Below are 26,054 nucleotides of genomic sequence, written 5' to 3'. Positions count from 1 at the left end.
ACGTTATGTTCAGAAAACTACAGCTTCGTCCGGTCCTGAAAGGCAGAAGAAAATTCCCAAACGTATCAGATTATAAATATTTTTAGTAATATTTTTGAATCATGCAATCACAAGTGAAATATACCAAAACACAGCTAGCTTGGTGTTAATCAACCTATCATGTCAGATTGAAAGTATGCTTTGCAGCGAAAGCAATCCAAGCTTTTGTGAGTGTATCAATCAATGCTAGAACAGCTAGCCCCAAATTAGCATGGTCACGAAAGTCAGAAAAGCAATTAATAATCAATCCTCAGGTTGTTTTTAACAAACATAATCGATAATATTTCAACCGGACCGTAACCTATTCAATAAAAGAGAGAAAGAAAATGGAGAGCTACCCCTCTCGCGCAGGAACTAATCAAAGGACACCTGACTACTTTTGAAAAAYCTCGCTGATTTTTAAAAATAAAGCCTGAAACTATGTCTAAAGCCTGGTCGCAGCCTGAGGAAGCCATTGGAAAAGGAATCTGGTTGATACCCCTTTAAATGGAAGAAAGACGGGCAAGGAAACACAGATAAAAAAATAAAAAAATCACTTCCRGGTTAGATTTCCTCAGGTTGCAGAATCAGTTTTGTTATACTGCAGAATCAGTTTTGTTATACTCACAGACAATATTTTGACAGTTTTGGAAACTTTGGAGTGTTTTCTATCCTAATCTTCTATCCTAATTATATGCATATTCTACGATCTGGACCTGAGAAATAGTCAGTTTACCTTGGGAACGTTATTTAAAAAAATATATAAATCTGCCCCCTAGCGTCAAGAGGTTAATCAGCTTATTGATATTCCACACCTGTCAGGTGGATGGATGATCTTGGAAAAGGAGAAATGCTCACTGACAGGGATGTAAACAAATTTGTGCACAAAATATGAGAGAAATCAGCTTTTTGTGCATATGGAACATTTCTGCGATGTTTACATGTTGCGTTTATATTTTTGTTCAGTATAAATGGTCCACAAGAAACAGCGATGGATGTGAAATGGAAAGCTTTCAATCAATGATGAGAGTTACAAAAACAAAAATACTATCAGCTTGAGTGGAAATGCTCACATAAATACTATTAGTTCATGTTACAGAGAGCAAGGTAGAGTCATTACATTTAGCTGGCATCTGTTTGGACCTTTGTGCTCAGAGGGCAAGTTAACACCATTCATCAACACCTCTGATCACTGGAAAAACAGTTACTTGTAGTACAGAGAACACTCTGACAGTTGTTCAAGGGAAAAGTGGGGATTTCTTAATGGAAACTTCATCTTTGAGTGAGCCGGATACTGCAGGCAACGGTATGACATCACTAGGACAGGAATTAACATCTTAGTAAAGTGTCAAACAGCTGGGCCAGTGAATGGCAAATTGCTTTTTCCAGTAAATAACTGTTGGCAGATCTGTCACAGACCTGGAGTGGTTGGGTGGTCGGCCGTGGGCAGTGGGCATTGGGCAGTGGTCCGGAGTAGGTTTAATGCAGATGAAGCCAATGCCATCCGCTTCCGAACACAACACTCCACATACTCCTAGAATGTCAGACACGGCACCAAAGTCTCAGCCAAGCAGGGCGGAGAACCTGAATATTCTGTTCTCCAGCTGAGCTAGAACTCTACAAAGGTCTTAGAGTCAGAAATAAACCCTATCAGAAGTCACCCTCAATAAAATAGGCCACATATCAAATCTGGGTCAACCTTTAGGTTCCCAGAGAAAGTGATTTGCTGCAGCAGACCCGTGATTTAAGGGTTTAATAGTGGAACAAAATGGTGGAAAAAGGCCACACTCTTAGTTGTTGCAGTAAATAAAGAGGTTTGTGGTAAGAAGAGGGAATGAAGAAGGAAATTCTACCAACGTGGTATTTAAACCCCCMAAAATAAATAAATCTATTTAGAATGGTTTACAGTCTAGTGAGCTGCAGCAGCCCCATCCATGGAGTGCTGGATGGGGTGTAACGTTCGTCRTCGGAATGAGACCAAAGCGCAGCGTGGAAAGTGTTCATAATTTAATGTTCACAAAAACACTCAAACAAAAGGAGAAAATGAAAGCGCACAGTTCTGTCAGGGAAACAACCTAAACAGAAAACAACACCCCACAAAACCCAAATGGAAAATTACAACTTATATATGATCCCCAATCAGAGACAACGATAGACAGCTGCCTCTGATTGGGAACCACACTTGGCAAAACAACAAAGAAATAGAAAACATAGATTTTCCCACCCGAGTCACACCCTGACCTAACCAAACATAGAGAATAAATAAGGATCTCTAAGGTCAGGGCGTGACATGGGGAAAGGAGCTGTGTATTGGTTATCATAAACTACATAGATAAGAGTTATCTTCTCCAACATTCCCCATACTTGTCCACTGCCTTCCACACAGGTAAACATACTGTAGATGGAATGCAATTACATTGGATCCTTCTGCAATCCTTTTTTCTCACCAGATTACACAACAGAGCATCTGCAACACAATGGATAATAGCTGTGGTCACTTGTGGAGAATGGGGAGTAGAAAGGGAATGTTTGACCTCAAAATGTAAGTGACAGGCTCATACACATACATGTATACCAGGTCTGTTCAATGTCGCTCCTGGAGGGCCGAAACACTTCTGGTTTTCATCTTAAGGGACTAATTCAGACCTGGGACACCAGGTAAGTGCAATTAACTACCAGGWAGAATCACCAACCAGAAGTGTTTTGGCCCTCCAGGACTGAAACTGAACAGCCCTGATGTATACAAAAACGTTACAATTTGTGCATTAATCTTAAGATAGTTAGGTGAGACAACAACATATCACAATCGTATCATGTACATTTTCCCTCAACAAAGTATTTATCAGCAAAGCCAGTGCTAGTAGGAAAAGATAAGTGCCTTTTCTACTAACCAAGCTTCATTTTTGTGATGACCAAGAGGGGTAGTTGTTACGTTCGTCGATGGAAGGATCGGACCAAGGTGCAGCCTGGTAGGCGTACATTTTAATTTCTTAAATGAACACCGAAAAAACAACAAATACGAAACGTAACGTCTAGTAAGGCTAAACAGCACAGAACCAAAAACAAGATCCCACAAACTACAGGTGGAAAAAGCTGCCTAAGTATGATCCCTTATCAGAGACAACGATAGACAGTTGCCTCTGATTGGGAACCATACCCGGCCAACAAAGAAATAGAAAGCAGAGATTGCCCACCCTAGTCACACCCTGACCTAACCAAATAGAGAATTAAAAGGATCTCTAAGGTCAGGGCGTGACAGCATCCCCCCCAAGGTGCGGACTCCGGCCGCAAACCTGAACCTATAGGGGAAGGTCCGGGTGTGCATCTACCCTCGGTGGCGGCTCCGGTGCAGGACGCAGGCCCCGCTCCGCTCGTGGCTCCGCCAACTTCGGTGGCGCCTCTGGTGCGGGGATCATTGTCGGAAGCTCCGGACCGTGAATCATCGCCGGGGACTCTGGACCGTAGATTGTCGCCGAGGACTCCGGGCCGTAGATCGTCGCCGGGGACTCCGGACCGTAGATCGTCTCAGAAGGCTCCCGACTGGGAACAGTCGCTGGAGGCTCCGGACTGGGAACCGTCKCTGGAGGCTCCGGACTGGGAACCGTCGCTGGTGGCTCCGGACCGGTAACCGCCGCTGGAGGCTCCGGACCGCAGACTGTCGCTGGAGGCTCTGGACTGCCGACCGTCGCTGGAGGCTCCGGACTGCTGACCGTCGTTGGAGACTCCGGACCTTGGATCGTTGCTGGAGGCTCCGGGCCATGGATCGTCTCTGGAGGCTCCGGGCCATGGATCTTCACTGGAGGCTCCGGCGCCATGGATGCATCAACTGGAGGCTCTGGGCCCTGGGATCATCACTGGAGGCTCCGGGCCATGGATTATCACTGGAGGCTCCGGGCCATGGATCATCACTGGAGGCTTTGGGCCATGGATCATCACTGGAGGCTTCGGGCCATGGATCATCACTGGAGGCTTCAGGCCATGGATCATCACTGGAGGCTGCGGGCGTGGAGCAGGCACAGGACGTACCAGGCTGGAGACACGCACTGGAGGCCGGGTGCATGGAGCTGGCACAGGATATACTGGACCGTGGAGGTGCATTGGAGGCCTGGAGCGTAGAGCTGGCACAACGCGTCCTGGACAAAGGACCACCTTCGCATTGCAAGTGCGTGGAGCTGGMACAGGACGCACTGGGCTGTGAAGGCGCACCGGAGATACAGCGCGTAGAGCCAGCGCAGGATATCCTGGGCCGAGGAGGCGCACTGGAGACCAGGCGCGCTGAGCCGGCACCACCCGTCCTGGACAGACGCCCACTTTCGCACGGCAAGTGCGGGGAGCTGGCACAGCACGCACCGGGCTGTGGATGCGCACTGGAGACACAGTGCGTATCACAGCAAAACATGGTGCCTGCCCGGTCACATGCTCCCCACGGTGAGTACGGGAAGTTGGCTCTGGTTTGAACCCTGACTCCGCCAACCACCCCGTGTGACCCCCCCTGCCTCTCGGGCTTCCGTCGTGGTCGCGAACCCCGGTGTCGTCATTGTTCTTCCCTCGCTGCCTCCATCTGCTCCCATGGAAGGCGATCCTTTCCGGCCTGGATAAACTCCCATGTCCAGGATGTCTGCTCCTCCTGGCTACGCTGCTTGGTCCATTTGTGGTGGGATCTTCTGTTACGTTCGTCGATGGAAGGATCGGACCAAGGTGCAGCGTGGTAGGCGTACATTTTAATATATTAAATGAACACCGAAAAAACAACAAATACAAAACGTAACGTCTAGTAGGGCTAAACAGCACAGTACCAAAAACAAGATCCCACAAACTACAGGTGGAAAAAAGCTGCCTAAATATGATCCCCAATCAGAGACAATGATAGACAGCTGCCTCTGACTGGGAACCATATAGAAAACATAGATTGCCCACCCAAGTCACACCCTGACCTAACCAAATAGAGAATTAAAAGTATCAGGGCGTGACAGTAGTGGAATGTCTGCGTTTGCAGATGAGACGTCCCTTGTTGACTTGTAGACACCCCTCAGGTAACTCAGGACCTGTGCACATTGGTTTCCATGTGTTTGATGCCATTCCATTGGCTCAATTCCATCCAGTATTATGAGCCGTCCTCCCCTCAGCAGTCTCCACTGGTCTGGACACTCAATAAAATTACATGTCATTCCTGTCATTCCACAGGGGAGGTAATACAGTGGTTATCCTCATTCATACCCCTTTTCTCTCCMAATGTTTACTGGTCAGGACTGTCATCCATTGTATGCATGGCTCCCTGCCCCTGTTTAGCCGCTTTAGGGGGAGAGGGGAGTAGGGGAGAAAGGGAAGGGAAGGGATGAGGAAAGGAGGAGAGCAGATAATTTATTCCCTGAATTCCGTTAATTGGAGACCCCTGGATGGAGCCCGGAGGTGAGGGAGTCCGGGATGTGGACATGAAGCTAGGGATAAGGATCTGGATTAGGCTAGGGCTGAACCGGGCTGTGGCTATGACTCTAAGGTTAGGGTTAGGGTTGGTGGCTAGTGTTGAACCGGGATGTGGACATGAAGTTAGGGTTAGGTTTAGGGTTGTGGTTGTGGCTAGGGTTAGGAATGAACTGGGATGTGGACATGAAGCTAGGGCTAGGTTTGTGGTGGGGTGGACTATAATGTGGACTTTACATTTACATTTTACATTTTATGTCATTTAGCAGACGCTCTTATCCAGAGCGACTTACACATTGGAAAGTTCATACATATTCATCCTGGTCCCCCCGTGGGAACTGAACCCACAACCCTGGCGTTGCAAGCGCCATGCTCTACCAACTGAGCCACACGGGACTAGTGTGGCTTAGTCGGTTACATTTAGGTTTGAGGCTGAGGCAGAGCTGAACTGGAATGTAAGATTGGCGGGGATGGGTTAGGTTAGGTTAGGGTATGGTTGAGGCTGTGGTCAGGGTTGACTGTGTGTGACATGAAGTCTGGTTGGGTTAAGTCAGGTCGTGAGCTAGGATGGTGTGTTGTATGGTGTTTTATGGTTGAGGCTGGGGCAGGGCTGAGCTGGGGTGGACATGAAGCTAGGGTTATGTCATGGTTTGAGGCTTGAGGTCAGGGTTGAGCTGTGATGGTGGACATGAAGCTAGGGTTAGGGTTGAGGCTGAGGTCAGGGTTGAACTGGGATGTGGACATGAAGCTAGGGTTAGGGTTATGGTTGAGTGGCTGGGGTCAGGGTTGTGAACTGGGATGTGGACATGAAGCTAGGGTTAGGTTGAGTCTGAGTGCAGGTTTGAGCTGGGATGTGTTTACATGAAGCTAGGGTTAGGGTTATGGTTGAGGCTGAGGTCAGGGTTGAGCTGGGATGTGGACATGAAGTTAGGGTTAGGGGTTGAGGTTGGGGTCAGGGTTGAATTGGGATGCGGACATGAAGCTAGGGTTAGGTTATGGTTGAGGCTGAGGTCAAATTGAGCTGGGATGTGGACATGAAGCTAGGGTTAGGGTTGAGGCTGAGGTCAGGGTTGAGCTGGGATGTGTTTACATGAAGCTAGGGTTATGGTTGAGGCTGGGGTCAGGCTGAGCTGGATGTGGACATGAAGCTAGGGTTATGGTATGGTTGAGGCTGAGGGTCAGGTTGAGCTGGGATGTGGACATGAAGCTAGGGTTAGGGTTGAGGTTGGGGTCAGGGTTGAATTGGGATGCGGACATGAAGCTAGGGTTAGGGTTTATGGTTGAGGCTGAGGTCAGAATTGAGCTGGGATGTGGACATGAAGCTAGGGTTAGGGTTGAGGCTGAGGGTCAGGGTTGAGCTGGGATGTGGACATGAAGCTATGGTTAGGTTGAGGCGGATGGTCAGGGTTGAGCTGGGATGTGGACATGAATGCTAGTGTTAGGGTTATGGTTGATGCTGAGGTTAGGTTGAGCTGGGATGTGGACATGAAGCTAGGGTTGGGGTTGAGGTTGGGTCAGGGTTGAATCTGGGATGCGACATGAAGCTAGGTTAGGGGTTGAGGTTGAGGCTAGGTTAGGGTTGAGCTGGGATGTGGACATGAAAGCTAGGGTTAGGTTAGGGTTATGGTTGATGCTGAGGTCAGGGGTTGAGCTGGGATGTGGACATGAAGCTAGGGTTAGGGTTATGGTTGATGCTGAGGTCAGGTTGAGCTGGGATGTGGACATGAAGCTAGGGTTAGGGGTATGACTGAGGCTGAGGTTAGGGTTGAGCTGGGATGTGGACATGAAGCTAGAGTTAGGGTTAGGGTTGGTTGTGCTGAGGTCAGGGTTGAGCTGGGATGTGGACATGAAGCTAGGGTTAGGGTTATGACTGAGGCTGAGGTTAGGGTTGAGCTGGGATGTGGACATGAAGCTAGAGTTAAGATGATGGATGTAAATGAGTCTAGGCCAGTCGTATGGTGGTGGGAAGCCTAAATCTTTTAATGACAATTTCCACTGTTTCTTCTCATCTTTATCTTTTAAGATTCTTTGAATGAGGTGTTTCAATAATAATAATGCATTTGTTATATATCAATAATAATGTTAATGTATGTTATATCCATAAAACAATACATTTGTCATTTTTATTTAATTAATCTACTAAATTGTGGGGGGAAATGTGGGGAATCTTTGGTTACCCTGAGTGGCCTGAGGATCGACACATTCCTTACAAATCTCCCAACCTTTCATAACCCATAAACCTTTCATAAGTCTCGCTATACGAGGATGCGTCACACTATCTTACCACCTTTCATAACCCATAAACCTTTCATAAGTCACGCTATACGAGGATGCGTCACACTATCTTACCACCTTTCATAACCCATAAACCATTCATAAGTCACGCTATACGAGGATGCGTCACACTATCTTACCACCTTTCATAACCCAAAAACCTTTCATAAATCGTGTTATGTGAGGATGCGTCACACTACTGCTAAAGCATCATGTTGTTCATTTTTCAGTCCAGCATACAGTATTTCGAACCACAGATGGTTTCAATAACTAAACCCACTTCTAGCAACTGGCGATGGCATTTTCTTTACTGTGTTTTAGTGGGAGTTGATGTGAAAGGTGTGTGTAATTTATGAGTGGCTGAGAGCGGAGCGGCACAGCGTGGGACAGGAATATCCCCTAAGGCCCTCCTGTCTAGGGGATCTGTCAGTGAGCTGGCTCCTAGGAGGAGAGGAGGAGGTGGCGCTCTGTTTCAACATTCATGAAAGCAGTCAGAAAGGTTTTGCTTACATTTTTGTGAAGTTGTTTGAGTGATCACCTACGGCGTAAAGAGAAGTGTGAGTAATTGCGCTGTAACTGTCAAGTTCAAGACACTGGGTCATATATTTAATTAACACGAGAGTGACAGTAAAAAATAACTACTCTGTTYGAACTCCAGAGACATTTACTGCACAATGGAGTTCATTGTCGTGGGACAATTTTATTGGTCCATTTTGTGTCTTTATGTAAAAAGCATATGAGGTCATGTTGCCTTAGGTTCCATAAGAACTCTTTATGCACCAATCACAAATCCCCAAATGTTGTTTGTAATACAAGATTCCCCCAGATTGCTCTGCGTGCCCCCTTGTGGTAGGAGAAGTATATTTTATGCAACAGGCAGTAACAAAACTCTCAGCAGGGTTACTAAAGGCCTTCAGAATGTTTTGCTGCCATACACTGGCCATAAGAGAAAATATTTCATAACTCCAAGCCATATGCTATAAATATATTTGATTCATAGAGTAAAAATAACCATTATGTATGGACATTATGAAAATGACATGATACTCCTGGAGAGAGTGATCATTCATGAAGGGGAGTCTTGCCTGAACAAGTAGTACAATGTGGCTGTGTTCCAGATCAGTGTGTGAGAAATAGAGAGAGAAAGAAAGAGGGAGAGAGAGAGAGAGAGAGAGAGAGACTGTGTGTGTTAGTGTGTACAGGAAGGCATCAGGCCACAGGCCCTTCCACTTCATTAAGAAACAAATACAGGTATGTGTGTTTGTGTGCGTGATCCCAGTCTCAGCAGCTCTGTCCTAGGCCCAGTATCCTGCCCACAGACCCCTCCTTGTGTAAGGCACAAGAGGGAGGGGGACACATAAGAAGCTTGTGCCCTCACACTCACTGGGCTTAAAATCAGCCTGTATTCCTGTCTGTCTGTCAATTAATACCAGGAGGTCTGATGGTCAGTTCATCTCCTCACTTAGCTTCCCTTTCTTTGATCTGCTTCTCAGTTTGTTCAGTTGGACTTTCCTGGCACTTTTCCTATTGAAGTGTTACTAAACACTGCCACTAACATTTGTATAGCGAATGAGAATAGTAAAATGTAAACATCAAAATAATCCTTGGTGTTTTTATTTTGTTGAGGTTTATGGTACACTAAAGAAACACAACATCCCTTGTCAATACACTAACAGCAACAATGCAGTAGGACTGAGTTTGATAATATTCTCACCCCAGGCATTGTATTATCAGCTTTTAATGGGCATCAAGTCTGATGAGGTCTAATGCTTAGAATCCCTTGACCTATCATTTAGTGTACTTCTGCCTCTAGACTACTTGCAGCAACTGCAAGTACTCATTTTGAACTCATTTTGGACTCATGGACTCATTGGACTCTCTTGGACTCATTTTGAAGACATGCTCCGGAACTTTGGCGACTAGTAAGTATTTTTTAAACATCCTGCTTTGTGCTGGATGTGTAAATGTGTAGTTCATACATGCATAATCTATTAGCAGAATTAATGTCTTACCTCAATTAGCCAAAAAATCTCTAATTTGAAGGCCACTGTTTTCTGGAAGCTGTGCGGCGCCATTTTCCCTTCATTTTTTTCCAATGAGCTTCAGCTCCTTGCCATTTAGCAAAAGGCACACACAGCAGAGTGAGATAGAGAGCAATGGTGTGGTGAACATATCTGAAGAAAAAAAATCCTGTTTCTATAGGCATTCTACTACTACTACAGTGGTGATAATTCACTTAAAATGTTAGGGTTTTTTTCTTTAATTTTTACAGAGAAATATCTTGAAAAAAATCTGGAAATAAAATAATTACTTGTATTAAGCCTTTTTTAAGTTAAAATAAGCAACATTACCTTCCATTGAGTGATAATTTAGCTTGTAAAAACACAAATTGTAAGTGAATTATCACTCAATATAAGATATTTAGGCTTGCTTAGATTTCACTTCTTGCTATGTACTACTGCTATTACTGCTACTACTGCTACTACTGCTACTACTGCTACTACTGCTACTACTGCTACTACTGCTACTACTACTACTACTACTACTACTACTACTACTACTACTACTACTACTACTACTACTACTACTACTACTACTACTACAACAACTACTACTAATACTACTACTACTGCTACTACTAATAATACAAGAAGACTTCAACCACCCGAGCCACGGCCTGTTCACCTCGCTACCATCTAGAAGGCGGAGACAGTACAGGTGCATTAAAGCTGGGACCCGAAAGACTGAAAAACAGCTTTTATCTCCAGGGCATCAGACTTTTAAATAGTCACCACTAGTCGGCCTCCGCTCAGTACCCTGCCCTGAACTTATTCACTGTTACTAACCAGCTACCACCCGGTACTCTACCCTGCACCTTAGAGACTACTGCCCTATGTACATAGTCATTGAACACTGGTCACTTTAATAATGCTTACATACTGTTTTACCCTCTTCATATGTGTATAGTGTATTCTAGTTAAGGCTCATCCTATATAATTACTGCTGTACACACCTTTTCTATTCATATACTGTCTATACTGTCTATAGAAACCATCATATGCATATATAAAGTAGTAAAAAGTGAAGTATTTTATCCCATATTCATAGCACGCAATGACTACATCAAGCTAGTGACTCTACAAATTTGTTGGATGCATTTGCTGTTTGTTTTGGTTGTGTTTCAGATWAAATTTGTGCCCAATATAAATTAATGGTAAAACATTTATTGTTTCAGTTTTCTAAATACTTCTACATGAATGTGGATGCTACCTTGATTACGGATAATCCTGAATGAATCGTAAATAATGATGAGTGAGAAAGTTACAGAGGCATAGATATCATACCATTATAACCATTATAATTATATCATTATAATCCAAGATGGCGTAGCAGTCAGACGTCCTTTGTCCTCGTCTTGTTGTGTCCCGTGTATATATCGTTTTATATATTTATCTTTGCATATCTTTCAAAACATTTTTTCTAAAACTCCGCCTCACCCAATGTGGTGTGGATCTGTTTTTGTCTTTTCTAAAGTATTATTCACCTCGAATCCGGAATCCCCYAACAGAAGATAGCCAGCTCACTAGCTACTAGCTAGCAGTCAGCTAATCACTGCTAGCGGTCATCAGCTAACCTTTAGCTCGGCAAGCTCTCGCCAGTTTGTACAACGCGTCTCAAACCAGAGCATACCGGACCAATTTTCTCTCCATATCCCCGGATTCCTACCACAAGCTCTGGACATTTTCACCTGGATCTTCGCAGCTAGCTAGCTGCTATCCAAGTACTGGCTAACGTCGGTCCCGGAGCAAGCATCAATTAGCCTGGAGCTAGCCCATGCTAGGTCCTTTCTCCCGGCTTGCTAAAGAGGCCCATCAGCCACTCCTGGGCTACAATACCCGGACCCGTTCTACAGCCGGTACGGGGCACGGAACCCCGCCTATCCTTCATGACTGGACTACGACTTAATCTGCTCGAGGGGGTACTCAACTGGCCTCTACATCGCGACCACCCCTGAATGCCCATCCGCAAGCCGCGGCCCGCTAGCTGCTAGCTGTCTAGAGCATACTGGACTGTTAGCTGTATAGATCCATCGATCCTTGGGCCACTATACCTATTTTGCCAATTGGACTTGGACCCCTCTGCTACTCGGAACCCTACTAATCCATCATGACTGGTCTATCGACGTCACCAATGCGGAGGCCAAAACAGACTTTACTCCGCCGAGACGTCCCTTCTTCTAGCTTGCTAGCCCCGGTCTGCTAGCTTGTTTCCCCGGCCTGCTAGCTGTCTGAATCGCCATGTCTCCAGCCAGCCCAACCACTCACTGGACCCCTATTGATCACCCGGCTATGCATGCCTTTCCCTAATATCAATATGCCTTGTCCATTACTGTCCTGGTTAGTGATTGTCTTATTTCACTGTAGAGCCTCTAGCCCTGCTCAATATGCCTTAACCTACCATTTAGTTCCACCTCCCACATGTGCGGTGACATCACCTGGCTTAAATGTCTCTAGAGACAATATCTCTCACATCAATACTCACAGCCTAGGTTTACCTCCTATGTACTCACATCCTACCATACCTCTGTCTGTACATTATGCCTTGAATCTGAGTCTCTGTTCTGAGCGCACTAAATGACCAGTCCTGTTAGCCTTTAGCCATACCCTCATCCTACTCCTCCTCTGTTCCTCTGGTGATGTAGAGGTTAGTCCAGGCCCTGCAGTGCCTAGCTCCACTTCTACTCCCCAGGTGCTCTCATTTGTTGACTTCTGTAACCGTAAAAGCCTTGGTTTCATGCATGTTAACATTAGAAGCCTCCTCCCTAAGTTTGTTTTATTCACTGCTTTAGCACACTCTGCCAACCCGGATGTACTACCCGTGTCTAAATCCTGGCTTAGGAAGTCCACCAAAAACACAGAAATTTCTATCTCGAACTACAACATTTTCCAGCAAGATAGAACTGCCAAAGGGGGCGGTGTTGCAATCTACTGCAGATAGCCTACAGAGTTCTGTCTTGCTTTCCAGGTCTGTACCCAAACAATTCAAACTTCTACTTTTAAAAATCCATCTTTCCAGAAACAAGTCTCTCACTGTTGACGCTTGCTATAGATCACCCTCTGCCCCCAGCTGTGCCCTGGACACCATATGTGAATTGATTGCCCCCAATCTATCTTCACAGCTCGTGCTGCTAGGTGACCTAAACTGTGACATGCTTAACCCCCCGGCCATCCTACAATCTAAGCTTGATGCCCTCAATCTCACACACATTATCAATGAACCCACCAGGTACAACCCCAAATCCGTAAACACGGGCACCCTCATAGATATCATCCTAACCAACTTGCCCTCCAAATACACCTCTGCTGTTTTCAACCAACATCTCAGCGATCACTGCCTCATTACCTGCATCCGTAATGGGTCTGCGGTCAAACAACCACCCCTCATCATTGTCTAACGCTCCCTAAAACACTTCAGCGAAGAAGCCTTTCGAATCGACCTGACCCGGGTATCCTGGAAGGATATTGACCTCATCCCGTCAGTAGAGGATGCCTGGTTATTCTTTAAAAGTGCCTTCCTCACCATCTTAAATAAGCATGCCCCATACAAAAAATGTAGAACCAGGAACAGATATAGCCCTTGGTTCTCTCCAGACCTGACTGCCCTTGACCAGCACAAAAACATCCTGTGGCGTTCTGCATTAGCATCGAACAGCCCCCGCGATATGCAACTTTTCAGGGAAGTTAGGAACAAATATACACAGGCAGTTAGGAAAGCTAAGGATAACTTTTTCAAGCAGAAATTTGCATCCTGTAGCACAAACTCAAAAAAGTTCTGGGACACTGTAAAGATCATGGAGAATAAGAGCACCTCCTCCCAGCTGCCCACTGCACTGAGGCTAGGAAACACTGTTACCACCGATAAATCCACAATAATTGAGAATTTCAATAAGCATTTTTCTATGGCTGGCTATGCTTTCCACCTGGCTACCCCTACCCCGGTCAACAGCCCTGCGCTCTCCACAGCAACTCGCCAAAATCTCCCCCACTTCTCCTTCACCCAAATCCAGATTCCAGATTGATGTTCTGAAAGAGCTGCAAAATCTGGACCCCTACAAATCAGCCGGCCTAGACAATCTGGATCCTCTCTTTCTAAAACTATCTACCAAAATTGTTGCAAGCCCAATACTAGCCTGTTCAACCTCTCTTTCATATTGTCTGAGATTCCCATAGATTGGAAAGCTGCCGCGGTCATCCCCCTCTTCAAAGTAGGAGACACTCTAGACCCATATATATTTTACCCTGCCTTTCTAAGGTCTTCGGACCTCTGGCAGTCTGTATGGGGGTGCCACAGGGAATACGGCTGCACATTACTGTGCAGCCGTATTCATCGACCTGGCTAAGGCTTTCGACTCTGTCAATCACACCATTCTTATTGGCAGACTCAACAGCCTTGGTTTCTCAAATGATTGCCTTGCCTGGTTCACCAACTACTTCGAGTTCAGTATGTCAAATCGGAGGGCCTGTTGTCCGGACCTCTGGCAGTCTCTATGGGGGTGCCACGGGGTTCAATTCTTGGGCCGACTCTCTTCTCTGTATACATCAATGATGTTGTTCTCGCTGCTGGTGATTCTTTGATCCACCTCTACACAGATAAAACCATTCTGTATACCTCTGGCCCTTCTTTGGACACTGTGTTAACTAACCTCCAGATGAGCTTCAATGCCATACAACTCTCCTTCCAAGTATGCTTGGGGTCATTGTGTCACGCCCTGATCTTAGAGATCCTTTTTATCTCTATTTTGGTTAGGTCAGGGTGTGACTAGGGTGGACAATCTATGTGTTCTATTTCTTTGTTGGCCGGGTATGGTTCCCAATCAAAGGCAGCTGTCTATCGTTGTCTCTGATTGGGGATCATGCAGGCTGTTTTCCACCTTAGTTTGTGKGATCTTGATTTTGTTAGTTGCTGTATCGCCTGCAGAACCTTACGTTCGTTTTGTATTTAGTTGGTTTTTGGTGTTCATTTTAAATAAAAGTAAGATGTTCGCCTACCACGCTGCACCTTGGTTCAATCCATCTTTCAATGGACGTAACACGTCCATTGAAAGACCCATTTGCGACCAAGCTTTAACTTCCTGACTGATGTCTTGAGATGTTGCTTCAATATATCCACATAATTTTCCTCCCTCATGATGCCATCTATTTTGTGAAGTGCACCAGTCCCTCCTGCAGCAAAGCACCCCCACAACATGATGGTGCCACCCCCGTGCTTCACGGTTGGGATGTTGTTCTTCGGCTTGCAAGCCTCCCCCTTTTTCCTCCAAACATAACGATGGTCATTATGGCCAAACCGTTCTATTTTTGTTTCATCAGACCAGAGGACATTTCTCCAAAAAGTACGATCTTTGTCCCCATGTGCAGTTGCAAAACGCAGTCTGGCTTTTTATGGGGGTTTTGGAGCAGTGGCTTCTTCCTTGCTGAGCGGCCTTTCAGGTTATGTCGATATAGGACTCGATTTACTATGGATATACATACTTTTGTACCTGTTTCCTCCAGCATCTTCACAAGGTCCTTTGCTGTTGTTCTGGGATTGATTTGCACTTTTCACACCAAAGAACGCGTCTCCTTCCTGAGCGGTATGACGGCTGTTTGGTCCCAGGGTGTTAATACTTGCGTACTATTGTTTGTACAGATGAATGTGGTACCCTCAGGCATTTGGAAATTGTTCCCAAGGATGAACCAGACTTGTGGAGGTCTTACATTTTTTTTCTGAGGTCTTGGCTGATTTTTTTTAATTTTCCCATGATGAAGGTAGGCCTTGAAATACATCCACAGGTACACCTCCAATTGACTCAAATGATGTCAATTAGCCTATCAGAAGCTTCTAAAGCCATGACATCATTTTCTGGAATTCTCCAAGATGTTTAAAGTCACAGTCAACTTAGTGTATGTAAACTTCTGACCCACTAGAATTGTGATACAGTGAATTATAAGTGAAATAATTTGTCTGTAAACAATTGTTGGAAAAATTACTTGTGTCATGCACAAAGTAGATGTCCTAACCGACTTGCCAAAACTATAGTTTGTTAGCAAGAAATTTGTGGAGTGGTTGAAAAACGAGTTTTAATGACTCCTACCTAAGTGTATGTAAACTTCCAACTTCAACTGTATGTTTGACAGGGAATGAAAAATAAAAAAAATCTGTAATTTACACATCAGGAATGTATGATATATTGTAAAGTGTGTACAAAAACGTTTATACTTTGTTTTGGTGTTCTGATCTTTTTATCCTTGTTTTTTTCTTTAGCCTCTTGACTGTTGTGAAATGTGAATGTTCTGAATGTTTTAACCATAGGTGACTTCTTGGTGAACTTTATCAAGTTTATCAAGAACTTCTATATTATGTCACATAATGCAACACTTTCAGAACAGTAAATCACAGGCTTTGTATAATATCATTTGTTTTAGTTTAAGGGGACCCTCTGGTCTTTGTTCACCCCACCTCCCAAGCAGTGCTCTTTTACCCGTAACCGTACAAGAACCCTGTCCTCTCCTTCCCTCCAGCCTCTATGCAGGGCTCAGAACCATGGTGGGCAGCTCTCTGCTCCACGAGACAGCAAGGCCATGTTGGAGAGGAAACAGTTCTGCCAGTGGCGCTGTAAGTGCAGGGTTAAGCCCCAGTGTGCCCCTGGGGTCAGCTCTGTGCTGGACGGCTGCGGCTGCTGTAAGAGCTGTGCCCAGCAGATCAGAGAGGCCTGCAATGAGAGGGACATATGCGACCCCCACAAGGGCATGTACTGCATTTTCTCTAAAGCCCAGCCGCGATATGAGGCCGGAGTCTGCGCTTGTGAGTGAACATGTCAAATCTAGCCCATGTGCTATCAACAGAGTTAAGTCAATGTACAATTGAATGTCTCAAGGTCAATTACTTATTTTCAAAGGGGGCCGGAGCTGTACTGTGCAATAGGACTCTGCTACTTCAAAGAACTGTCTAGAAACTTTAATACATGAAAATACTTCAATCCCATGCGACTCACTCAGGATTGGAGATTTGCATAAACCTGTAGTTCCACGGGATTGGTTTACTCATTTACCCATGGTCTCTTTGATCATCAAAGGACCCCATTAGGTCAAACACACATTTCAATCAGGCAAATACACCCAAGGCTGACCACACTTAGAGACACACTAACACCACAAGAATGTGGCAAGCACTGCACAGGCCAGTCAACTGAGTTGAGTTTTGTTTCCCTTATCGCCTGCTTCTAGACTTGATGGCAGTGGGCTGTGACTTGAACGGGGTCCACTATGAGAACGGCGAGGCCTTCCAGCCCAGATCACTGTATAAGTGCACATGCACTGCGGGAGCCATCGGCTGCACCCTGGCCTTCGTACAGAAGCCTGCTGTTCTCCTGGGTCCTGCCCCTCTGAGGAGCAACACGCGCCTGCCAGCCGTCCTCCAGAGCGCCCCCGGTGCTTCTAGGAAGCACCAGCAGGATACGACCTACATGGCCGCCATGCCAGGTGTGTGTTAGTTGAGAAAACCAGGACCAGAATTGCCAGCTTGTCTGCCCTGGAATGCTAATTGCTGTGAAAGTAAGCTGGATGGAAAGAGGGAGGCAGAGGGCTTTTAATGACTTTGGCTGGGAAGTGCAGAGAGGATGGAGTGTGCCTGACTGACTGTTTGGGGGTAGGGTGGATGGTTCCAGTCATGAACGAATGTCTATAGAGAGGAGCTCACTTTCCATCAAAAGCAATAAGGCCTCTTTTAAGTATGCGTTGCTATATTTGAATAAATGTCTGCTTTGCTTGGCTTGAAAAACAAGAAACATCCTGCTTTCTAGTGAATCTGAAAGGTTAGCACCCACTTGGTCTTGATGTTTTTGATATTGCCATTACACAAATCGAATATGACTTCAATCGCTGATTTCAAACCATACAAATAGGCAATTGAAACCATCTTGGCATCATGGCCTGCCTAAATTTCTCTCCAACTGGGTTATCCAATAGTCTTTAGCAGGTAGAATGATTGAGGACTGAGGACTCTTGATTCACTCTGAACAGCATGTGCTCTGTGGCAGAATGGCAGGTGCAGCCGGCTTCCTTCCTCTAGCCGTCTGGGTGTTCACCCGGTGCCCTTTAATACTGAAAGCTTACAGGGATCCTCCTTTAGTCTGGAAGAAGAACTGCCTGATCCAGACCACTCCATGGAGTCCCTGCTCCAAGACCTGCGGCCTGGGAATCTCAGTCCGGGTCAACAACAACAACGGCAAGTGTGAGATGAGGAAGGACCGCCGCCTCTGCCTGCTGCGGCCGTGTGAGAAGAGCATCATGAAGAACGTCAAGGTGACCGACCACTGACCAGCCAGGCTCTCTCTGGGGGTTGATGATGCATTGTTGAGATGGTGATGATGGGTGAAATGTAAAAATAATTCCCTCTATGCCCACAACACCCTAAATATGACAGTGGTCTTGGATCGACTGCATACATTCACAGCAGAAGTATGATAGGGTTCCTATGTGAATCTTAAGTAATAATTCGGTGGGTGCTTACATTTGTCTTATTTCAGGTGTGTATTAATACGCATGTGTGAATTGGAAATGTGTTTTTTTGCTTATCCCAACTCTCCCTAGGAGTGTGGGATCACGGCCAGGGTCAATCTAACTATGTCCTTTTCGCCTCTAGATGCGGAGAGGAAAGATGTGTAAGTCCAAGTTCCAAGCTGAGAAGCTGACCCTGTCTGGGTGTACCAGCACCAAGAGTTTCAAACCCACTTACTGCGGCATCTGCACCGACAAGCGCTGCTAACGTCCCCAACAAATCCAAAATGGTGGCCGTCAACTTCAAGTGCAACGGCGGCTCCAACGTGCGCTGGAAGATGCAGTGGATAACGTCCTGCGTGTGCCAGAGTATGTGCGACGACCCTGGGGACATGTTCGCAGAGCTACGCTTCCTCTAGCACCTTCTCCAGCATCTATATCAACCCTAGAGCCTCATCCATATTAATGCCTACAGACTCCAACACAGACCTGGCCTTACTGCCTCTGACCGAGTCATGGTGGTTAAGCGGACAGGACTGAACCTTGGTCACAGTTCAGTCTGGGCATCAAGTGCTCCTGAACAGTGCCTGTGTTCTCTGGCTAGATGCAAGTGGGCTGATATGAAAGTTGAAACACATGGAACCTCAACTCATGAAGTGTGACTGGATAGAGACAACTAGGGTTTGGCTGATTACTTAACAATTAACATGAAGGGAAACGTAATGTAAGTAATGACAATTTGGGGTTAAACCTCAAATGCTATGGTTTTTACAGTACCTCATTAACAGTAGGGCTGTCAGTGAGGCCAATAGTGGTAACAGGGATAGATAGAGCAAACATGTTCTGGGTCAGATATCTTCTTAAACCTTTTTTATGATCTAGAGAACATCTGATCGTAACCCCTTATCAATACCAAACACAGTGTTATACCAGCTGGATAAAAAATGAATCTTTCTACCAGTTAATTCTCAACCAAGTTAGCTCCAAAATATCTTACAATCTCATATCCACTTTGATTCACTACAGATTTGGATTGTTAGTTTGAATTGTTAGTTTGGTATAAATGTTTATTTGTATTGTTGACATAATAACCTTTTGTTTCAAGGTATACATACTCACTACTCAGCAATCCATTGTCATTTATTTTGACGGATGAGGAATATCATTTAGACACAAAAGTGTAAGAAATCTTTTGAAACTTGTAAACAAGAAATAAACCAGTTATTTATAAAATTACAGTACTATTTTCTTCTAGTAAAATACTAAATTGCTTTGTACGTATACACCAACACATTACCACACACGGTCCACTGTGTGTACAGTCTGCTAGTGCTAACACTAACATTAGTCTGTCCTTGGTGGCATCCAGCTGACTGTAGTCCTCTATCAGGGAGGAGAGGGAGGAGATGGGCCCTGTGAGCAGCCCTGCTCCATCCTGTCCATCAGGTAGGAGAAGGAAGAGATGGCCTCGGTGAAGCAGCCCTTCTCCATCCCGTCCATCAGGGAGAAGATGGCTTCGGTGAAGCAGCCCTTCTCCATCCCGTCCATCAGGGAGAAGATGGCTTCGGTGAAGCAGCCCTTCTCCATCCCATCCATCAGGGAGGAGATGGCTTCGGTGAAGCAGCCCTTCTCCATCCCGTCCATCAGGGAGGAGATGGCCTTATTGAAGCAGCCCTGCTGCATCCCGGCCACAAGCAGGTAGTGATGCAAGTGAGCCTGCCAAAACAATACATTATGTCAGATAGGGATGTACTCTACACTGATCACAGGGAAAATCCTGATGCATACAGCCCTGCTTAGAGAACATGAACCGCTTCTCCTTCTTTAGCAGAACTCTGCTATTGTCCTCTGTGAAATGGAAATGGTCTTGTTGCGGTCTTTACCTCTCAATCTTCTGGACCCTAAACACTTCTTTTGCAACAGAGTTTAAGGTTGTTGTGATTGAAGATTAGGTTAGGATGCACCTTCTTCGTGTAGAGCTTGGTGATGCGGTCTCAGAGCTCTATGAAGGTGGGCTTGATGCAGGTGTTGTTGGACAGGGCCAGTAAGGAGTGATCCACAGGGGGCATAGAACACATCCCTGTCTTCCATCCCTCCTGGTTCCACGACACAAAGGGCAGTGTGGGCCTCAGTCTGAGATGAAGAAGAAGAAGAAGAGCGAATAAATATGGGGCTAGCATTGGTCAACCTGCTTTTCTATGAAAACATATAGGGTCGGTTTCTCATTCTCAAAGGAGAAGTTTAGGCTCCCGGAAATGAGCCCATAGGTTACCAGACACGGAATCAGCCCACATTTCCAGGGTTTACTTTAAATCACATCTAGATGTACAGTCTACTTGAACAACCAAAGTGAATAATACTGTCACTATCCAGTCACCTAAATGTGCCACAAGGTGTCTGTGCTCCAGGAGATTTCTCCTCCAGATTTACATGGTGGTCACACACAGGTATGTGCTTTCATAAAATCTCCTGTTTCTGTTGCTCTTGACAACATGCCACATGAAAAAGATCTCTGCAGGGAGAGGAGAAGGTGGGAGCTGAATTGGCCAGTCATGATTCAGGGGCATCTGTAGTGGAACACAAACACACAGCGGTGAATAGGAACACTATTTGAGAGTGAGCAGCTGGGAAGGTAATCTCTGGGCCTTACAAGTATGGATGAGTCTGGGTGAACAGGCAGTTGCAGTACTTCTTATTAGAGATTGGAAACAGGAATGGGGAGGATAGCTGAAGTCAGACACTGCATGTTGCCCCGGAACCTGAGGGCACAGGCCAGGTAGTGGTCTTTACTGGAGGCATCAGTGAACATCTGGTCCAGCCTGAGGTAGGATAGACACAGACAGTATTGAATGCATACATTTTCATACTGGTCCCTCTTGGGAATCAAACCCACAACCCTGGCGTTGCAAGCGCCATGCTCTACCAACTGAGCCACACAAGACTGCAATGGACCGTAACTAAATGCATTCAACTAACAAAGATAATACGCTACTGTATAGCGCTTTCACACTACACTATACATGTCAGGACACACCATTAGCATAATGGGCTATTCATAGGTCTCTCTAGTATTCCTAGTTCACTGTGAGATTTGAGACACCAGAATATATAATGAGTGCTTGATATCATGCCATCACTATCACGTCACTATCACTCACTGTTTTTGTTATAAAGTGATAATTGATGCTGGCTCATCTAACCAATAGGCGGCGCTATCACCGGTCCTAGGTTGGTAACCGTTCTGTGAGCAATAGAGATAGTTAGTTGAGTATTGGTCTCCATGATAGATGGTGGTGTAAATCAGTTCCTAATAAATGACAAGTAAAGATTACATCTAGTGTCCTCCAATTATATGTTGGTCTATTCAAGATACTACAGTTTTATATAGCATAGAACAGAGTAGACAGCATCAGTGAGACGGAGCTTTGCTATTCACTGACTGTCAACCAAGGGCAATTGTACAGAGGGCGGTGTGCAATGTAATATCCTGAGTTCCAGAGAAGTCTATGGGTAAAAATAGCTGTTGGGACAAGAGAGCAGATCTCCTAGTGGGGATGTTAACAACAGCCAGGGTGTATAGAGAGGGGTAACACTGGGCACCAGGTAGTGCAGTCGAGGGAAGGGAACTAGGTCCATGTCATTCAGGTCCATGTTGAGTGATCCTTCAAAACGAGCTGAACTACAGCAGCAGAGAAGCATAAACAGTGAATTGGTTGCACATCAGACATGTAAGAACCAAGCAGACAGATGCTAATACCTCAGACAAACAAGCATTATTCTTTATTGACACAAATAACCCCCAATTAACAGTGCAATGACTGCACTGTGCAATTACGTTGTTGGTGGTGGGGTGGGTCTTTTGTAATTCTATTATGGCACTTTTATAATTCAGAATTTCCTCTCAATTTTCTTAAAACTGGCTTTTTAATGTTTTTCTTATCCAAAAACAGATGTTGGTTTTTACAATGGCAGTAAAATTCACTGGAGGAGACCAGACTGCAAACACCTGGGAGGCTCAATGAAGAGGCCTAGTGCCACAGACAGCAGCCTGTCTATCTCCAATAGTATACCTGGTGATATTGAGCAGCAGGTTGGCTACGACATTGTTCATGGCATTCTCCGCTCCACTGACCCCTCCCTGGCCTGAGACGATGGCAGTGGAACCTACCTTCCACTGTGGGGCATGTGCTTTATYTTGTTCACTATGTCTACCAATGACTGGTAGAAGAATAACAAAAATGGACAAAGGAAGTAAATCACTGTGGTTTAACTTTAACGGTCAGAAACAGGATGGAGGACATGCATAATGAGGAAAGACCTGAGCACTGAATCAAAGACTAAGATTACACTTTAACCCTGACACACAGACAAACACACACCTGATTCTCCACCAGGAGAACACAAGTCGGCATGCCTGGTGAGCTACTGCATGGCCAAGACACTGCTGTAGGAGGAGGTGTTGACGTCAAGTTTTAACACACAGGTGCCCAGTCCCTGGCCATCACAGCATAGAACACAACACATTATGCTCATCCAAAACTTTACACTGGAAAAAAAATTGAAAGCACCAATGCCGTTCATGCAGTTATAATGTGTTTATTAATGTGGTTCAGTAGTTATGAGACTATGAATGCATTTGTACACTCTTGAGTCCTCAGCTCCAACCATTGAGTGAATGAGAAAGCATTGCTGCCAGTCACAATGCTCTGCTGCCCTCTTCAACTGGTCCACAATCTGTTCCCTGTAGGCTGAGCCAAACGTCCAGCGGCCCACTGCCCTGGAGATAAATTAATGAGGTTGCACACTTGCGGTACAGAAGAAGTTTGGCATTGTTTGACCACAGAATTACCTCGATAATTAGAAGTTTATTGACTAGTCCTAATGTTCAGGTTTTAGCCAGAAACCTATCGTCTGTGTCAGCGGTGCTTGACAATTAGTGCTGATCGATTAGCCAACGATGTCGGTTTAAATATTTGAATGCCATTTAGTTTGTTTTTTTCCTTGAGCTAGATGTGCAGTTTCTTTGGAGATAAATTAGATCAAGTCTGAACTGTACAATGTAGTAGGGAATTGTAGTTTCCAACAGGACAATATTCTACATAGTTTAGCGCAGAGAACGTTGTAATTAACTACAATGACCATAAAACATTGCGAGTCAGCTTAAACTTGTCAGGTCTGTGCGGAACACATGATCGAGAGGGATAGAAAGCAGGTGCTTCGTGAGCCGAAGATACATGATCTATGTGATTGATAGTTGGTATTCAGCAGTCATAAAAGTATGCCTTATTTACTTTGAAGAACTACTAAATAGTGATTTTTGTCAAACAGCATAGGCAGCAGCTCTATAGAGATGATGACTTGGAATGAAATAATATAGTCATCAACTAAAACAAATATTTTATTAAAGTAAAGTAATGTAAATAAATTATGGTTAATGAGTGATAAGCAATAATGGGCAGTGCCCACCATCAAGGGACTTTTGTGAATTGTTTTATTCTATGTTGTTACAGCATTAAACCCACATAATGCATAGTGCATTTAATGTCTAAAAAATAAATAATCGTAACCGAAAACCATGATAATTTTTTATAATCGAACCGAAACCGAACAGACATCTGTTTTTCTGTTATACCTGATAATTAATTGCACCCACCTCGAGTTATACTGTAGGTCTAAGTCAGTCCCTGATTAGGTGAGAACAATGGAAAAGCACATTGAAACTAACTTCGAGGTCTAGAGTTGAGTTTGAGGTGCCTAGCCTATACAGAACATTTACAAAAAAATGAGTTTCATAAGCTGCATATGGGCATGTGAGATGGCATGCCTGAGGCAGGCAGAGGCAGGCATGCAGACAGAGAGACAGTCAGTCACTCAGTTAGTCACTCAGTTCCTCACCAGGACACGTCAATGATGAGCTGAGTGCTGTGAAAAATCTCTCTCATGCGGGCCCTGTAGGATCTCATTTACCATGCCCTCCTCCAGTCCTCCATGTCTACCAACACTGCCTGTAGAGAGGGAATTCCTCTTGTCAGAGGGTGTGTGAAGCTGACACACACACACACACACACACACACACACACACACACACACACACACACACACACACACACACACACACACACACACACACACACACACACACACACACACACACACACACACACACACACACACACACACACACACACACACACACATTAATCAAGCAGAGACAATAAATTTACCCTGGGATCATATCCTCCCACCGGTGATGTCATAAGCTACCCCATTGCTTCTGCTGGAAATACATACATAGCAGGGAATAACAATGGTCATTTGAGAAGGAGAGTAAAGGTTGACTGACTGACTGAGCATGCACGTTTCACAGGCATGTAGTCGCTAGAGTTGAATGGGTCACAGCAAGAGATGGGCGGGATGGAATTACCATGGGGTCAACATTCTGGAAAAAGCTGCTCAGAGCCTCATTGTAGATTACTTTCTCAATGACAAAGAAAATAGGAAAGAAATGTTTGAGATACTGTAGCCCAGTTATGAGTATGTCAAATGAGAACATACCACTAGCCTTACTTCCTGTCCCATTTTACACAACAGGGGATAAAAACCACAGGTGACTGGCATTCATCTAGAATACATTGTTAAACATTATGAAATATTTTCTTCACTACTGGTAGCCTTGACCTTTTCCCATCAAATCAAATAAATGTACCTTTTAATAACTACAATTATTTTTAAGGAAAAGTTTACTTACTTTGTTGACATATGAATGCTCCCGCAAAGCAAGATCCCATAACCTGCAGCCCACCTGGTCACCACACTGTCCAACTGCAGAACACAGCTAACCCATGTTACATAAATATTAGCTAGCTGTTCCATTTTAAAGCAATGCTATATAGCTACCTTATGCTATATAGCTACCTTACCATCAGACGTCAGCATGCCTGAGTGTACAAAACATTAGGAACACCTGCTCTTTCCTTGACATAGACTGACCTGGTGAAAGCTATGATCCCTTATTTGTGTCACCTGTTAAATCCACTTCAATCAGTGTAGATTAGGGTTGAATGGCGGGAACCCGGTTACAGAGATTTACCGGGATTTACCGCCCAAAACCACTCCCTTTTCCCGGGATAAATAACTGCAAGAAACCGGTAAATTATAATAAATTATTTATATGAACAGCATAGCGTGAAATGGAAAATTAAATTATATGCAATGTCTAAATCTTCTCTACGGCCTCTGCATGATAAATCAGCGCTCAGGGTAGGGACAGAGTATGCTGAGTATGGAAAGCAGTATATGCCCAATTATATTTAAAAGTTCAAATGAAATTCGCTAGCCTACATTATACTTGAAACTTTGTGGGCCGCATGTGTTGCACTAGAATCGCATGTTCTCTTCTGCTTTATCATGGTTTGAAAGATGTGCATAATTCCAGTCCATATAATACAGTATATTACAATACAGGACAGTAATACAGTTCACACTAAAAAAGATTAGGCTACTGGAGCTAGTTTCATTTATCTACCCAAGATAGAATATAGTTAGCTACATCTATGGGCTTTATGTTTTTCTGTCATGTGTAATGTGCAGTAGCCTATATCATATATGAAATGGATAACAGCACAATCATTTGGGCTCATTAAAAATCATTAATGCAGGGCTCATAAAGTGTATTTAATATATGGCTCATCAGCAGGGTTGGGTGGGTTACTTTCTAAATGTAATCTGTTACAGTTACAAGTTACCTGTCCAAAATTGTAATCAGTAACGTAACTTTTGGATTACCCAAACTCAGTAACGTAA

General features: G+C 44.8%; 2 protein-coding genes across 2 annotated transcripts; one reads left to right on the top strand and one right to left on the bottom strand.

The window, feature by feature from the left end:
- The first annotated feature begins 4,076 nt into the window (after positions 1-4,076).
- LOC111954079 (cellular communication network factor 6) lies at positions 4,077-18,684 on the top strand. Its single transcript, XM_070435743.1, is given in 7 exon segments — positions 4,077-4,446; positions 16,066-16,076; positions 16,275-16,557; positions 16,980-17,234; positions 17,863-18,056; positions 18,397-18,516; positions 18,518-18,684. Coding segments are annotated over 7 exon segments (1,386 nt in total). The 3' UTR covers positions 18,671-18,684.
- Positions 18,685-20,245: 1,561 nt separating this feature from the next.
- LOC111954078 (tubulin epsilon chain) lies at positions 20,246-25,187 on the bottom strand. The gene is given in 12 exon segments (XM_023973575.2): positions 20,246-20,384; positions 21,011-21,070; positions 21,782-21,831; positions 21,834-21,930; positions 22,322-22,418; positions 22,421-22,469; positions 22,631-22,654; positions 22,656-22,756; positions 22,910-23,028; positions 24,147-24,193; positions 24,195-24,256; positions 25,172-25,187. Coding segments are annotated over 12 exon segments (861 nt in total).
- Positions 25,188-26,054: the final 867 nt, after the last annotated feature.

The sequence above is a fragment of the Salvelinus sp. IW2-2015 genome, linkage group LG28, assembly GCF_002910315.2.
Source record: "Salvelinus sp. IW2-2015 linkage group LG28, ASM291031v2, whole genome shotgun sequence".
In the NCBI taxonomy this organism is placed as follows: Eukaryota; Metazoa; Chordata; class Actinopteri; order Salmoniformes; family Salmonidae; genus Salvelinus; species Salvelinus sp. IW2-2015.
This window is presented reverse-complemented; position numbering and strand designations above follow the sequence as displayed.